At 36.4% G+C, this 17,764-nt stretch overlaps 1 protein-coding gene across 13 annotated transcripts in view; it reads left to right on the top strand.

Moving 5' to 3' along the window:
• Positions 1-17,764, top strand: part of EMSY (EMSY transcriptional repressor, BRCA2 interacting) — an 81,322-nt gene that overhangs the window by 31,007 nt on the left and 32,551 nt on the right. For all 13 annotated transcript variants that reach the window (XR_004527876.2, XM_073808417.1, XM_033862235.2 and 10 more), the window contains 3 exons: positions 4,170-4,424; positions 12,370-12,519; positions 15,566-15,736. Coding sequence is in view for 12 of the 13 variants with exons in the window: in XM_073808417.1 (XP_073664518.1) it covers positions 4,170-4,424; positions 12,370-12,519; positions 15,566-15,736 (576 nt within the window). In the remaining variant the exon portion in view is untranslated. The remainder of the gene's footprint in view (positions 1-4,169; positions 4,425-12,369; positions 12,520-15,565; positions 15,737-17,764) is intronic.

Below are 17,764 nucleotides of genomic sequence, written 5' to 3'. Positions count from 1 at the left end.
GGTTGTTGTCACATGTATTTTGAGCTCTGTTATTAGGTGTATGCACGTTTAGGATTGTTGTATATTCTTGATGAGTTGACTTCCTTTTTATTATGAAACGTTGTATATTCTTGATGAATTGACTTCCTTTTTATTATGAAACATTGCTCTTTTTCTCTCAGTACTCCTTATTTTGGTGTTTACCTTTTCTGATATTAATGTAGCTACTCCAACTTTCTCGTAATTAGGGTTTGCATCATATTTTTCATCTGTTTACTTTTAACCCATCTGTGCCTTTGTATTTAAAATACATCTCTTATGAACATTGTATAGTCAGGGCTTACTTTTTTATCCATTCTGACCATCTTTGCCTTTTAATTGAAGTGTTTAGTCCATTTATATTCGATATAATTATCAATATGATTGAGTTTAGGTCTACTATCTTAATAATTGTTTTTTATTTGTTTTCTGTATTCTTTGCTTTCTTTTCTCCCATTTTACTGTCTTCTTTTGGATTTATTGAGTTTTTTAAGAAAAAGGATTCTATTTTATCTCTTACACATTGGCTTATTAGCTCTACTTTTTTGTTCTTTTTTAATAATTGCTTAGGGTAGGGTTCTCAACCTCCACATATGGACATTTTGGACCAGATAATTTTTTGTTATGAGGGGCTGACTTGTGCATTATAGGATGTTCAGCAGCATTCCTGGCTTTTACCTACTAGATACCAGTAGCACACCCTCCTGTCATAACAATAAAAAATGTCTCTAGTGATTACCAAATATCCAGGGGCAAAAGGGAGAGCACAATTGCCCTGGTTAAGAACTCAGCTCTAGAGCTTACATTATACATTGTAAATTGTAACAGTCTGTCTTCAACTTCCCATATTGTATTTGAATCTTCGAATAATACACTTCTATTTCTATTTCTGCTCTCTCATCCTTGCACTCTGGTTATCATACATTTTAATTATATATATCATAAACCCCACATTGCATTGTTACTACTTTTGCTTTAAACAGTCAATTTTCTTTTAAAGAAATTACGGAAAGGTGGGGGGGGGAGTCTTTTATATTTACCAACCTCATGTACTTTTCCTACTCTAGTCCTTGGTTTAGCCATTTCTCTAAGGAGCCCTGATTCATTTTAGTGGAAAGTGATAATTAGAAGAAAATTGCTAAGGGGTGTGTGTGTGTGTGTGTGTGTGTGTGTGTGTGTGTGTGTGTGTGTCTGCATGTAGATTTATACACACACGTATATACATCTATATTTATTTCTATATGTTGAAAACTTTGGGTCCATACTGATATGTCCAATTTCAAACTCTGCTTGTTAATTCTAGTTTTCTCCCTTCTTCAAAAACCTAGCTTCCATTATCTTTCATATACTTACTTATTTTATCAGTTCCCCACTCTATAACCAATCTGTCATTGTTGCTGCTGTTGCCTCTACCTTCATGCAGATACCTTCCTCATTCCACTCAGGTTCTAACATCTTGCAGACTTCTACTTCACTCCACCTGAGTTCTGACACTTTCCCCATGTCACCCTTTTGCATGATGTCTTTCTCACCCTGCTCAATTTTGACACCTGTGCCAGGCCACCCTCCTACCCAGAAGTCTTCTTCACCCAGTTTGGACTCTGATCCCACCCCTTCCTGTGGACATCCTGCTCAAGCTTTGAGAACCTGTGCTAGGTGGCTCACATTCATGGAACCCCTGTTTATCCTACTTGAGTTCTAACTCTATATGTGGCACTGTACCCTGAGCTCCCACAGCATGTACTCCCTCCTCAACCTACTTGGACTCTGACTCCCATGCTCAGTCAGTCTCTGCAGTGGGTTCTAACACCCCATGCTTAGCCATTATTCTGCTTAGCCATCTAGTTGTTCATCGTGCTTTGCAGCATCTGATGGCTTTAGCACTAAATTTTTGTGAATAGAAGAGCAAAAGGAAGAGGAAGGGGGCTTTTTATTTGTTAAAACAAAAATAACATTTATTACAATTTGTAATGATAGATTTGTGTGATCATTTGATTGTCTTCTCTAACCTTCCTGAAGGTAGGGACTGTTTCATGGATACAAAAGAGTTTCCCAAGGATATAGCATAAAGTATATGCTCAGTAAGTTTTTATTGAATGAATAAATATCTAAAGGAATTAAATACTTTAATAAGATCACACAGCTACTATGAGTTTATGTGTTGAAGACATAATTTTTTTTTTTTTTTGCGGTACACGGGCCTCTCACTGCCATGGCCTCTCCCGTTGCGGAGCACAGGCTCCGGACGCGCAGGCTCAGTGGCCATGGCTCACGGGCCTAGCCGCTCCGCGGCATGTGGGATCTTCCCGGACCAGGGCACGAACCCATGTCCCTTGCATCGGCAGGCGGACTCTCAACCACTGCGCAACCAGGGAAGCCCTGAAGACATAATTTGAACACAGTTCTCTGATTCTGAAGTCACCCTGACTGCCTTTACATTAGATACTTTTCCTATATAATAGGATATAGAGAACGTAGATTAGTTAGGGAGTTACTCATGTGCACAGTTTACCTCAATTAATACAAGAGTTCATTATGAATGCAATATAAAGGTTAAAGTTTTCACATCGTTTAAAAATAGTGTGTTTTACTTGAATAGCACTTTATATTCATTAAGTTATAAAATGTTGGTACTGAAAAGGGCTCCAGAGATAATCTAGTTCAGTACAACTAAGCAGTATAACATACACATGTCACCAAGATCCTAGCATTCAGGGAGGGATGGGAGTGGGCAAGGCAGGAGAATGTGTAAGTAATGTGAGTCAGCCCTCCAGGTGATTCTGACTACATCTTTCTTTTGTCTTCTCTCAAACTATTCCTCAATCTATGATTTTTACCTGATCCATATAGCAACCCTTAGAGAATTATAGGGCAAGGAAAATTCAACATATGGGGAACCTGAGAGGGTCAGAGTGACTTCTCAAGGCTTCTTCTTCATTTTTATTATTCTCCAGAAACATTTTACATAAAAATGTGATATTATTTAAATTTTTTTCTGTAATACAATGTAAATGTCATAGTGGGGCTGTGGTGGAGGAAGGAGTGAAATAGCCTGTTTGATAATTGGAACTTGGTAATTAGGCCATCAAATTATCAGTTTCTTTTCATTGTTTTATCAGTGCTCAAAAAGTTGATACGGAGAGTTATATTCTATCTAGGTTCTTTCTGTGAGGAGTATTAATTTACTTACAGATAATAGTCCTATTGTGTTGTTGATGAATTATAAGATTACTGATGAAAAATCTTGGAGAGGGAAGAATTTCTGTCAGACTCACACATCTTTACTGAAAATTGTTGGTATTTGCTACCTACGCATGGTTGCTAATATTAGTATTGCATTGAAAAGAAGTGTCTTAAAACCTTGTATCACGAGAATTTTTTTGCTGTGGATATATTGAGTAGTATGCCCACTTGTAACTTTTCACATGATTATGTAATGACCCAGTTCTCAAGAAATGATTTTATTTATAGGTAATTGGAAATGAGACATAGAAAAGCTGTTGTACTTTGCCATGCTGAATAATTCGAAAGGTGAATGTTTCAGTGTGAATTATTTTGTCTAATGCTATGTTTAAATTGACTCATTAGAACCTGAAAAATAATATTCGAAAAACTGTACTACAAATAAGATTCAAAACCTAGTTTGCTTTGTCCTTTTTTTTTTTAAAAACATCTTTATTGGAGTATAATTGCTTTACATTGTTGTTAGTTGCTGCTGTGTAACAAGGTGAATCAGCTATACGTATACATATATCCCCATATCCCCTCCCTCTTGCGTCTCCCTCCCACCCTCCCTGTCCGACCCGTGTTCTTTTATTCACATTGAGAACCTGTGTTTTTTAAGAGAAAAACCTATTGAGAAACATGTGTGAGAACATCCTGCCTGATACTTTGTTTCTTTTGTTTTGACTCTTCACCAAGGGAAAATCAGTTAGTTTCTTGAGTGTTAGAGCAATGATGCTTCCCTTGCAAAGTTTGAGGACTAGGTATAAAATATGTAAAATACCATAGACATTATATCTGACACTAGGTGCTTAATAATCATTATTTTTGTTGATTTGCCTAGTTTTAAGCTATTACTTCCTACAATAACCAGAAGTAGCTTTAATTATGTTTTACTATTAAATGTTCTAATCCTTACTCTTCTATAGGTGTATCTACATCAGCAATCAAAATGGCATCAACCAGACTTCCTTCTCCCAAAAGCTTAGTGGGTGCCCCAACTCAGATTCTTGCACAGTTTCCTAAACAGCATCAACAGTCTCCTAAGCAGCAGTTACATCAAGTACAGCAACAGACACAGCAACAGGTGGCCCAGCCTTCTCCGGTATCTCATCAGCAACAGCCTCAGCAGTCTCCTTTGCCACCTGGTATCAAGCCTACCATTCAAATCAAACAGGAGTCAGGTAAATGGAAAATGTTTCAGGAGATGGTAATTCTTCCCCAGTCACCAGTTCTCTGAAGATTGCAATATATATGGATTCACTTCCACATACAGTTTCCTCAAGCATTAGAGTTTTAATTCCAAAATATATTTTGAGACCCTCCTGTTGGAAATACTTACATAGAGAGAACTGGTGCTTGGGAATAGAGAAGGGAGAAAAAAGCTGTTTGCACAGCAGGAAGAGGTTTTTTTCAGTGAACTCTCAGAAGAGATAAAGGAAGCCGAGGAAACAAACCCAGACTTTAGAACTATACTTTGGAGCCCACTGGGGTTATGGGAAGTGAGCAGTGGAAAAATTAGTCTGGGGAGTCTTGTGTTAGAGGCCGTATTGTGAATCTGGCGTAAATTTGTCATGGGCAGAGGTGCTAAGATTAAAAGACATTGTGTACAGTGAAGAAGTTTGTGGTATAACAATTTAGCAGTTTATTGAAAGCATCTCTAGCACAGTGGGAACGCAGGGGTAGGAGGCAATTACTGTTAAGTTATCGAATCATAAAAGTATTGAATAGAAAGGCAGGTAGGATGGAGGCTTAGATACAGGGAGACGAAGAAGCATCTTAACGTACTTAATATCTTTAAGAAAAGAAAATGGATTTTTTTCCTCCACTGAAGCTGGATTTTATTTGGTGGTAGAAAAGGACTTTGGGAGATGCTGACATTTTCAGTTTTTTGTTTGTTTTATCTTATTTTATTTATTTATTTATGGCTGCGTTGGATCTTTGTTGCTGTGCGCAGGCTTTCTCTAGTTGCGTCGAGTGGGGTCTGCTCTTTGTTGTGGTGTGTGGGCTTCTCATTGCGGTGGCTGCTTTTTGTTGTGGAGCATGGGCTCTAGGTGCACGGGCTTCAGTAGTTGTGGCATGTGGGCTCAGTAGTTGTGGCACACAGGCTTAGTTGCTCCACGGAATGTGGGAGCTTCCTGGACCAGGGATCGAACCCATGTCCCCTGCGTTGGTAGGTGGATTCTTAACCACTGCACCACTAAGGAAGTCCCTTGTTTTATTTTTTGATAGGAACATTTTATTATTATTTTTTGAGATGTAATTGACACATAACTTTGTATTAGTTTTAGGTGTAACATAATGATTTGATATATGTATCTATTGCAAAATGACTATCACAATAGGTTAGCATCTATTACCACACATAGTTACAATTTTTTTTCTTGTGATGAGAACTTTTAAGATTTACTCTCTTAGCAACTTTCAAATATACAATGCAGTATTGTTAACTATAGTCATCATGCTGTACATTATTATATCCCCAGCACTTATTTATCTCATAACTGGAAGTTTGTACCATTTCACCTCTGCCTCATACCTAGTATGAGGTATGGATAGTAATGCATTGATAGACATAGGGAAATTGGTCTGTAGTTTTCTCTTTGCCTGCAGTCTCTGTCAGGCTTTAGTTTCAATGATATGTGTGCTTCCAAGAAAGAATTGTAAAGTTTTCCTTTTTAAAACGCTCTGGAACTTTTTCTATTAAAGGACAGCTTTATTGAGATATAATTCACATACCATTCAATTAACTGATTTAAAGTGTACAGTTCAGTGGTAGGTAGTATATTCACAGATATGTGCAACCATCACTACCGTTGATTTTAGAACATTTTCATCAGTTCCAAAAGAAACCCTGTACCATTTAGCTATCACTCCCTACTCACCGTGACAACCTCTCCAGCCCTAAGCAACCACTAATCTACTTTCTGTCTATAGATTTCTATATTCTGGATTTTTATGTGAATGGAATCATATAATATGTGATCTTTTGTGACTGGCTTCTTTTACTTAACAATGTTTAAGGTTCATCCATGAAGTAGCATGTATTAGTACTTCATTCCTCCTTATGGCCAAATAATAATTCACATTTTGTTTATCCACTTGTCCATTGATAACACTTGCTAGTCTGTGACTTTTTGGTTCTAGCCATCCCAGTTTGTGTGAAGTGGTATTTCATTGTGGTTTTGATTTGCATTTCTCTGATGACTAATGGTGTTGACCATCTTTTCATAATGCTTATTGGCCCTTTATATACCTTCCTTGGAGAAATACCTATTTATATCCTTTGCCACTTTTTAATTGAGTTATTTGTCTTTTTATCATTGAATTGTATGTTTTTTTTTTTTTACTATACATATTTTAGATATTAAACCTTTATCAGGTACATGAATTACAAATATTTCCTCCCATTCTGTGGGTTGTCTTTTCACTTTCTTGATGATGTCCTTTGAAACACAAACATGTTTAATTTTGGTAATGTACAGTTTATTTTTTCTTTTGTTGCTTGTGCTTTTGGTATTGTATTTAAGAATCTTTTGCCAAATCCCAGGTTATAAAGATTTATCCTTATTTTTTCCCCTAAGAGATTGATAATTTTGCCTCTTAAATTTAGGTCTTTGATCTATTTTGATTAATTTTGTTAAGGTGTGAAATAAGGATCCCACTTCATTCTTTCATGCATGGCTCTTCGATTGTCCCAATACCATTTGTTAAAAAGACTGTCTTCCCCCCCCATTGAATGGTCTCAACACCCTTGTTGAAAATCCACTGAGCACATGTATGACTTTATTTCTGGATTCTCAATTCTGTTCCATTATATGTCTATTTGTATGCTGATTTGATTACATTGATTTACATTGTTTTGATGAGGAAGTGTGAGTATTCCTGTTTTGTTCTTTTTTAAAAGATAGTTTTGGCTATTCTGGGTCCCTTGCAATTCTGTATGAATTTTGGAATCAGCTTGTCAATTTCTACAAAGAAATCAGCCGAGAATCTCATGGGGTTTGCATTGAATCTGTAGATCAATTGAAGAGTATTACCATCTTTATAATGTTAAATCTTCTGATCCATGAACATGGGATGTTTTTGTGTTTATTTAGATCTTTAATTTCTTTCAACGTGTTGAAATGTGTGGTTCTTAGTGTATAAATTTTACACTTCTTTTGTTAATTTATTTCTAAGTATTTTATTTTTGTAGCTGTTGTAAGTGGAACTGTTAACTTCATCTTTTGGATTACTCATTGCTAATGTATAGAGATGCAAGTGATTTTTTGTTGATTTTGTACCTGCAACTTAGCTGAACTCACTTTTTAGTTCTAGTAGTTTATAGTGAATTCCTTAGGATTTTCTATATAAAAGATCAAATCATCTGCAAAGAGATAATTTCTGTTACAGTCTGGATGCCTTGTATTTCTTTTTCTTGCCTAATTTCCCTAACTAGAACCTCTGGTAAAATGTTGAATATAGCTGGCAAGAGTGGATATCATTGTTTTGTTTCTTGTTCCTTCTATTCATAGAACTTCCTTGAGTGTCTGTTGTAAGGTGGTCTGCTAGCAACAAACTCTCTCCGTTTTTGTTTATCTGGTAAAGACTATTTCATCTGCATTTTTTGAAAGATAGCTTTGCTGGATATCAAATTCTTGGTTGACAGGTTTTCTTTGAGCACTTTGAATACGTTATTCTGCTGCCTACTGGTCTCCATTGTTTCCACTGAAAAGTCAGTTGCTAACCTTAATGAAATCCCATTGTAAATGGAAATTGTTGTTCTCTTGATGGTCTCAGGATTTTCTCCTTGTCTTTGACTTTCAGCATTTTTAGTGTGATGTGCCTGTTTGTGGTTCTCTTTATATTTATCTTCTTCAGTGTTTGTCTAGCTTCCTGGATGTGTAAGTTATTGCTTTTCAATAAATATGGAACATTTTCAGCCATTACTTCTTTGAATACTTCTTTTTCTCTTTTCTCTCTATTCCTTCCTTTTTGTAGTTACATTGCATATGTTGTGCACTTAATGGTGTTCCACATTTCTGTTCATTTTCTTCATTCTTTTTTCTTTCCATTCTTCAGCTTGCATAATCTCTAATTGATCTGTCTTTAAATTTGCTAATTCTTTCTTCTGCCAGTTCAAATCTATTCTTGAGCCCTTCTAGTGAATTTTTTATTTCAGTTATTGTACTTTTCAACTCTGCATTTTCCATTTGGTTCTTTCTTCTAATTTCTATTGCTTAATTAATATTCTCTATTTGATGCAACTTTGTCATCATACCCTCTTTTACTTTTGTAGTCATGCTTCCCTCTACTTCTGTGAACGTATGTGTAATGGCTATTTTGAAGTGTTTTCGTTGTTGTTAAGTCTGACATCTGGTTGCTCTCACAGTTTCTGTTGCCTGCTTTTTTTCCACTGTGTGGGTCATACTTTCATGTTTCTTTGCAAGTTTTTGTTGGAAACTGGACATTTTAGATATTTACATTGATATTTTAGATATTAGATATATAGATATTAGACATTATATATTGTAGCTGGGTACTGATCTTCCCCTACCCCCACCCCTGATTTATTATTGTTATTGGCATGGTTCTTTGTTGTTTAGTGACTAGATCAATTATGTTGCTGAAGTTAAGTCTCTGCTGTTGTTCCTCAGGGAGGTACAGCTCTGGGTATGCCCAGTTATTCTGAGGTGACAGTGATATTGGTATGGCTTTTTCCTCTTTTCCTGACCACACCCAGCTGTTAAACTCCACTAACTGATTGCTCTATTTTTTTCAACAATTCCTGGAGCATAAGTTGCTCTGTGAACTCATCCAAATTGTGGCTTCTTGGAAGGAATAATCTCAAAGGTCCATTTTTGATATTTGTTCTGACCATAGGAGCGTTCCTCTCAGCTTCCTTACTATTCAGTTCTGTCCTGCAAACTGGCCTATAGTCTAAAAGGTATCTTAATTAAATCCATGATTCTCCTTCTAGTTGCCTTTCATTCACATCCTCCACTGTTTTTGAGAGCACCCTTAGGCTTGAACTTCTTCATGCTCTGTTACATATGAAGTCAGTTCCTCTGGGAAGAGGCTAGGAGCTATATGTTTTAGGACATGTTTCTATCCTCAGGCAGCTCTGGAGCTCTGGGGGTAGGGTCAATGGCAGACTTCTCTCTGAATGATACCCCTGCTCTAGGAGCTGAGCACTCAGTGAAGGCAAGTGTGGGAGGTTGGGCAAGCAGCCTGAGATCCTCTCAGCTTGCTTCCCCTGGTTGGTGGAGCCACTCCCTCACAAGCCAGGGCAGTGGTGGTCAGGACCCCAGTATTCTCAGTGGCTCTGTGCCCAAGATAGAGCCTTTGTTCCATGAACTGGGGGCTGGGCAGAAGCAGGGAGTACCCACCTATTGACTGCAGTTGCCTGGGACTTAAAACAGGTGCCTGGGAGCAGAAAGAGATAAGCTGAAGTCCTTCTGCTCCTCAGAAGAAAGCCCGCCAACTGGGAGCTGGGGTAGGAGGAAACCCTGTGTTCTTGACTGCAGCAGTCTGGAGAGCAGTCCTTGCTTCACCTATAGGGAGGGAGGAGGAACAGGTGTTAGTTTAAATGTCATAGATTTCACTGTTCTTAGCAAATATTTCTGTGTTTTCTTTTTAAAAAATTTTTATTTATTTATTTATTTATGTTTGGCTGTGTTGGGTCTTCATATCTGTGCGTGGGCTTTCTCTAGTTGCAGCGAGCGGGGGCCACTCTTCATTGTGGTATGCAGGCCTCTCACTGTCACGGCCTATCTTGTTGCGGAGCACAAGCTCCAGACGCGCAGGCTCAGTAGTTGTGGCTCACGGGCCTAGTTGCTCCACGGCATGTGGGATCCTCCCAGACCAGGGCTCAAACCCACGTCCCCCGCATCGGCAGGCAGACCCTCAACCACTGCGCCACCAGGGAAGCCCTTTGTGTATTCTTGAATAGATGTTTCTTCATTTGGTCTTAGGACCGTTTCCAGAGCTTTTCATTGGTTGTTTTTTTAAATCATTTTTGCCAGTTTCATTGGGTTAGCAGGTTAGCAGAGCTCCTTATGCTCTCTTGTCAGAAATCACTCTCTGGAATGGTTTTTGTTGTTGGTTTATTTTAAGTGGAGATATAATTCACATATAACATTGTATTAGTTTGAGGTGTACAGCATAATGATTTGATATATGCGTATATTATGAAATGATTACCCCAATAAGTTTAATTAATATCCATCACCACATAGTTACATATTTTTTTTCTTGTGATGAGAGGAATGGTTTTAAATACATTGGAGTTATTTTCTTTTTAAAGGACCATAGAATTGTCCTGTGAAACTATCTGGGCCTGCTATGTTGGGGGGAAAGGGGGAGGAGCTCTTAAAATTTTGTTTCAAGGAAACTTGTCTATTTATATATCTTTTTTGAGGTCAATTTTTGATAAATACTGTTTTTCTAGAAAATTATCCATTTGATCCAAATTTTCAACTTGTTTGTGTAGGACTAAGCAAAGTAGTGTCTTATGATTTCCTTAATTTTTATCTCTGTGGTTATTTCTTTGGGGGTTTCTTTTTATGTACCTTAAGCATTATTGTAATTCATTAATAAGATAATATTAGAAATCATTTTTTCCCTACAACTTTACAGTTTATGATTTATTGTAATCAGAATTTATTTATACAATAATAATACTTTATTTATTGAACTCTTGCTATGTATTAGGCACTTCACAACTGTGATGTAATTAATCTTCACATAGCCCTAGAAGGTATATACTAATAGTATCTTTATTTTATAAATGAGAAAACTGAGTCATAGAGATTATTAAGTAATTTGCCTAATTATGCCTGGATGTCATAATTTTAACTTCTTTGTTGGCTACAAGTATTTTGAAATTATTTAAGGCTATTAAATAAATAAATTTGTTTGCTTCCTAATGTCTTAACCTAAATCACCATCCAAAAAAGTAATAAAAATTTTAGTTGTCTGTTGAAATGTATTCTATCCCATGAATTATTTCAGTGAAGTTTAGTGGGGAAAAAGTGTTACCAAAAATTTCCTTCCTTGATTAACAATTATTAGTACTTAAATTTGTAGTTAACATGAGAGATTTCTTTTAAATGGACATCTTACATTTGAAAAGGCAGTGTAACACTTATAACATTTAAATTAAAAAGTTGAAAAATGTAAAAACTACCATAACATCACCACCCTAACATTTTAATTTTATTTTTATATACTGCCTTCAAGTTCTTGTCCACATGCATATTTTATGTAGGTGCAATAATAGTGCGTTCTTTACTTTTGACAAAGTGAGCTATTTAAATACTTTTAAAAGAAGTCAATTTAAAAATAAATGTTCAAAAACAAAATGTTCTTGCTCTTTACAGTCTTAAGAGGTTAGAGAAATCTTTGGTAGAGTTGAGAATATATAAAAGCTACATTAAATTTTTTTATTGGAGTATAATTGCTTCATAATATTGTGTTAGTTTCTGCTATACAACGAAGTGAATCAGCTATATGTATACATATATCCCCTCCCTTTTGGACCTCCTTCCCACCCCTCACCCCCACCCCCCAATCCTGCCCACCTAGGTCATCACAGAGCACCCAGCTGAGCTCCCTGTGCTATACAGCAGGTTCCCACCGGCTATCTATTTTACACATGGTAGTGTATATATGTCAATCCTAATCTCCCAATTCATCCCACCCTCCCCTTCTCACCCTGTGTCCACACGTCCGTTCTCTATGTCTGCATCAGTATTCCTGCCCTGCTTTTATTTTTGACTTCTTATCCTAGTCCTTTCATCCCAAGTATTTGCATGGAACACAGATTGTTTGTAAAAGTTCAGATCAATGGCTAATTTGGTTTGAAAGCTCTTATATGATGTGATCATAGACAAAAGAAAAATTGTTTTTCATTAAAACTTGTTAATAGCTTTTGTGGTATTTTAATTATATTTCTGAATGAGAGAAATTTGGGAAGATAGGAATTTGAGGAATAAAAGTTAAAAGAATATCTTTCATCAGTATGAACAAAAGCCTCTTTTTAGGCAAGACTCAGTAAATGTGTGTAACTGCTGCCCTCTTGGGTTGATACAAAGCACATGTTATTAAAAATAATTTGTACTGAGATTTATCTTTCTTCTTTCAAAGGTGTTAAAATCATCACACAACAAGTTCAACCAAGTAAAATCTTACCCAAACCAGTGACAGCAACTCTGCCCACCAGTAGCAATTCCCCTATTATGGTGGTTAGCAGTAATGGTGCAATTATGACAACTAAACTTGTAACCACTCCTACTGGTAAGTTTTCTTGAGCGTCAGTCCATTCATTCATCATACTTATTGAGTAATTTCTCTGTACTAGCAATACACTTGACATTGGGAATATAGAAATTAATGAGACAGTTCTTCAAAGAGGTCTTTCTTGACTCTTTCCTCCTCCCAACTGAAATTAGCTCTCTGCTATTGTCATGGTCCTCTTCTTTTCCTTTATAACACATACTATAATTTCTAATTACTTAGCTACTTTTTGTCGATTTGTTTAATGTTATTCACCTTATTAGACCATGAGCTCCATGAGGATAAGGGACCTTGTCTGTTTTATTCACCATATATATGTAGAGCTAGTCGGTAAGTAGGTGTTTAGTCAGGATTTGTTGAGTGAATGAAAACACAGTCCCCGCCTGCAAGGATCTCACACTGATGAGGTTGAGAATCTATATAACATTACAGTGTAGTAAGCATTACTCAGACTGAGAAAAGCATAGGATGCCATTTTATCCAGTTATGAGAGCATCCAGGCTATGCCCAAGGAAGTGACAGTATAGAACATTTTAAATAGTACCACCTTTTGTGACCTTGAGCAGTTTACTTTAATTCCTCTCAGTCTTTTCCATTGTCTATTTCAATGTGATCATAAAGTTATTGTAAGTGTTAAATCAGGTATGGAAAGTCCCCAGCAGAGTGCTCAATAGCCATTACGATTAATTAATGTTAGAATTAGCCAGTACCATTATTTTAAATTTGTATAACTCTTACCAGACTTTTTGAAGAGGGCCAGATTTAGATAATAGAATCTAGAGTGTAAAATGATTCCTTTCTCAAGTTTATAAGCTATCATCTATTGGCCATTATATAAAAGTATGTATAAGCATTACCCTTAATCTCCCTTAGGCTTTAATATCTTCATTCTCAGAGACAAAACAGAGGCTTATGTTAAGCAATATGCACAAGGCCACACAGCCAATAAAAGACAAGACTGGGATTTGAATCCAGATCTGTTTGACTCCCAAAACTGCTTAAAAAAAAAAAAAACTGTGGTAAAATGTAGATAACATGAAATTTACCATTTTCACCATTTTTAAGTGTACAGTTCATTGGCATTAAGTACATTCACATTGTTTTACAACCATTACAACCGTCTAGCTCCAGAACTTTTTTTTTTTTTTTTTTTTTTGCGGCACGTGGGCCTCTCATTGTTGTGGCCTCTCCCGTTGTGGAGCACAGGCTCTGGACGCGCAGGCTCAGCGGCCATGGCTCACGGGCCTAGCCGCTCTGCGGCATGTGGGATCTTCCTGGACCAGGGCACTAACCCGTGTCCCCTGCATCGGCAGGCGGACTCTGAACCACTGCGCCACCAGGAAAGCCCGCTCCGGAACTTTTTACATCTTCCCAAACTGAAACTCTGTGCCCATTAAACAATAACTCTGCATTCCCACCTTTCCCCAGTCCCTGGTAACTGCCATTCTAACTTTCTGTCTCTTTGCAAAGCCTATGCTTTAAAAACACTGTTATTCTTGCATTAAATCTATCATTCTTCACCCAAAACTTTTCTCCATTTAGTACAAAGATAGTAGTGCTATGTAGATATGATTCCTCATGTTAGGGAAAGGTAGTGAAAAATAATATTGTGTCTTTGCTTATGTATATATATTAGAATAAGTGTTTCTAATTTTAAAACAAAAGCTTAAGTTGAAATATTTTCCAGCTATAATTAACTAATTCTAACTATGTATCTTCATAGCATAATTATTTTGCACTAGATTTTTTTTCTGATTTAGATGTATGTTTGTAATCAATTTAAAGTAATTCTACTTAATGTTTTTCCACTTCTCCCTTTTTTGGGTAGTGATTATATTTTAAAACGGTAAATACTAACTGAGTAAAACCATTTTTGGGAGGGGGTTGTTGAAATAGTTATCACAGTGACCCCTGAATCTAATTATCATGAAAAAATTTTTTTCAGTTGAAGAATGTGTTTATCTGAGTTATCTTCATTCTCCCCAAAACTAACGGCTCTTAGGAACAGTGTTAGGAATTTAGGAACAGTGCTTAGGAATAGTGTTTCTGAGTTACCAGATTTGTGACAAACTACAACAGGCTTATCTGGTTAATTTTTAATTCCTGTTTGGGGAAAGGAAAAAGTTCTAGAAATAGTGGGGAAGAATGTAAAGTCCTTTGAGAGATATGAAGAAAAATATTCTAATGGGTCAGTTAAGAGGAAATATGTAAATAGTGAACTTTTTAGGCTAAGAAGAAATATTCCTGGTAACTCTTGGCAGCTTCAATTTTAATCTCTAGTAAAATGATGGAATATCTCTTTAAAAGATTGAAATATATTTAGAGGGTAGCAGAGTACAAAACAGTAAAAATTTATAAAATTTTTTTTTTTTTTTTGCGGTACGCGGGCCTCTCACTGCCGGGGCCCCTCCCGCCGCGGAGCACAGGCCCCGGACGCGTAGGCCCAGCGGCCACGGCTCACGGGCCCAGCCGCTCCGCGGCATGCGGGATCCTCCCGGACCGGGGCATGAACCCGCGTCCCCTGCATCGGCAGGCGGACCCCCAACCACTGTGCCACCAGGGAAGCCCTAAAAATTTATAAAATTTTAGTCAAACAATATACTGCCTTATTTGCTGAGTGCTGCCGTTGGGTTTGGCACTGAGACGGCATAAAACAGATGCAGAGACCTTGAAATCTATAACAGAAATATCTAAAATGCTCTGGCAGGAAAGATGATTAAATTTAAGTTTCTTTTGGCATCAAACTAGTGGAAGAAGGGTAATGGAAGAAGGGAACAGATTTGGTTATACTTTTTCTTGGGGTTAGTAATTTGATGCAACACATTACAAAATTTTACATGTAAAATTAATTCAAATTGAGTTGGCTATAGTTCTTGCTATGTGCATTGAAAACTGGCTATAAATTGTTACTTAATGGCTTGACACCTTGAAATTCCATTTTCAAGTTAAAGCAATGTAGATTATGTTGAATTATAGTTAAACTGTATAAATCGTCATTCTTCTAAAAGTTATGACAAGTTTTTCTCTTGGCTTTTCCCTTTTATAGGCACACAGGCAACCTATACTCGGCCAACAGTGAGCCCATCTATAGGTCGGATGGCTGCAACCCCTGGAGCTGCAACCTACGTGAAAACTACCAGTGGTAGCATTATTACAGTAGTACCCAAATCATTAGCTACCTTGGGGGGCAAGATAATTAGCAGTAATATAGTTTCTGGTAGGTATATCTGAAGTACATTAAAGGTATAGGTGACCAATAAGAGGAAAAAACATTTCACTGTTGGAAGGATTCTGTTTGATTGCAGTTTTCTGCTTAGAAATCTAGAGCTTTGTTTTTAGTCCTGATGTTTTAGTGATTAAGTATAGTTTTTTAGTTCTAGTATTAAATCTTCATATGTTAAACTTTTGAGAGTTTTAGAACATCTAGTTGCATTTAATCAGAATGGAAGGATTATGGTTTACATTTGCGTAGAGATTTTTCATTTACAAAGTATTGCCCCATTTATCAATTCATACCTCATAACTCTGAAATAGTTGGTATCAGCCCCAGTCTACAGGTACAGACATATTTAAGTTTAGAGGATGAACTTGACCTGTCCAAAACCATACAAGCTAGATAGAGGAAGAACTAGTATTTATTAGTCTAAATATGTTTGAGGGATCATATCTCATAATTTCAATTACTAATGTCACTTTAGCATATTAAAAATAAAAATACTTGAATATTTTTATTTGCTTTTCACCATTTATATTGGCTATTTACTTTTTAAAAATGTTTTACTCAGATAGTGAAGGCTAATATTTATTGGTATTTTGGAACCTTACCTGGTTTTTATTGGCTCATTTATTCCTGCAATATTTGCGTTGTGTATCCTGAACTGGAATGTTAACATGGTATCCATTTTCATTGATTATTATTTTTTAATTAAAATGATGTGAATAATCTCTGACCAAGCAAGCCCTGTGGACTTTAACTGTCTACCATTTTTGTAGACTAGCCATATTTTGTATGCCCCAGGTGAATTGTTCTAACATTTTAAAGTGAAGGGATTGAAGTTCCTGGCAGTAATATGATGTTGCTGATAACTCAAGGAGTGAAAAAAAAAGCAGGGCATGGTATTGGCATAAAGCACTACATTTAAAGCTGGTAAATTTGGCTCTACTTTTTAAGTGTAAGTTTCAATGTTTGCCAAACTGAGGAGGGTGAAATCAGTAGGGAAAGAATCATCATACTCCAGCTTTTAAGAGGATATTTTAAATAACACAGTTAAAACTCAAATTATAATTTATTACCTGACAATATCTTTAAATAGTATAGAGCGCATACTTAAACATTTTTCAAAAAGTAATCATGTTTCTTATTAGTGTATAGCTTTTTATGACCATAAGGGTTTTTCTTTACTTACATATGAATTCTTAATACCATATAGCTTGGAGGAATGTCTACATGTCAAAAAGCCTCTGTTTTCAAACCTTATTTATGATTTAGCTGCTTTGTATGAGGTTAGAGCAATACAGGCAAGCACATTGCCCTAGAAGCAAAGAGGCGGTGAGATATATACCCTACACATGTATACATTTCATCCACCTTTGTTTTTAAATATGAAGTAACTCATGGTTAGTCACTATTTCAAGTGTATGGGTGTACAGAGGAAGAGTTCTTAAACTTTTTCAGCACTATAGGATGTACTGGGCTCACAGCTGAAATAGCTTTATTCATTGCATGGAGCTCATTTTGCCTCAACCTTTGCTTCACTATTTGACACTTTAATTCTAAAGAACTTCTCTCATTTCTGACTGCTTTAAACTGATCCTTACGTTACATATCAGTATTCTTTATAAAGATAGTTTTCTTATTTTATAATACTCTTGTTGCTCTATGATACTGGGATTATCGGTTAGTTTATTAGTAGTTTTCAATCCCTGTCTTTTCACAGTAAACCGATAAGCCTGGTTGGATGAATTTAGATAGTTTTCTGCCTTCATCCGTGATCAGATGCTGGATACTAGAGTCCATGCCCCCACCAACCCACAACCATAAAGAAATGCTTTTCTTAAAATATACTCAAACACCTGGTTGTAAGCATAGAAGGCTTTAAAAAAATGATATTTTCCCCTTTATTGTTGGGAATTTGGAAAATACAGAAAGGTATACAAAGAAAATTAAAAACCTGTAATTTTCGCCATCTAGAGAAATATGTTAAAATTTAAGTGTATATATTTCTGTTTATTCCTTTTTCTTTTT

Source organism: Tursiops truncatus, chromosome 8 (assembly GCF_011762595.2).
Source record: "Tursiops truncatus isolate mTurTru1 chromosome 8, mTurTru1.mat.Y, whole genome shotgun sequence".
Classification (NCBI taxonomy): domain Eukaryota; kingdom Metazoa; phylum Chordata; class Mammalia; order Artiodactyla; family Delphinidae; genus Tursiops; species Tursiops truncatus.
The sequence above is the reverse complement of the archived record's forward strand: the minus strand, read 5'-3'. Positions and strand labels throughout refer to the sequence as shown.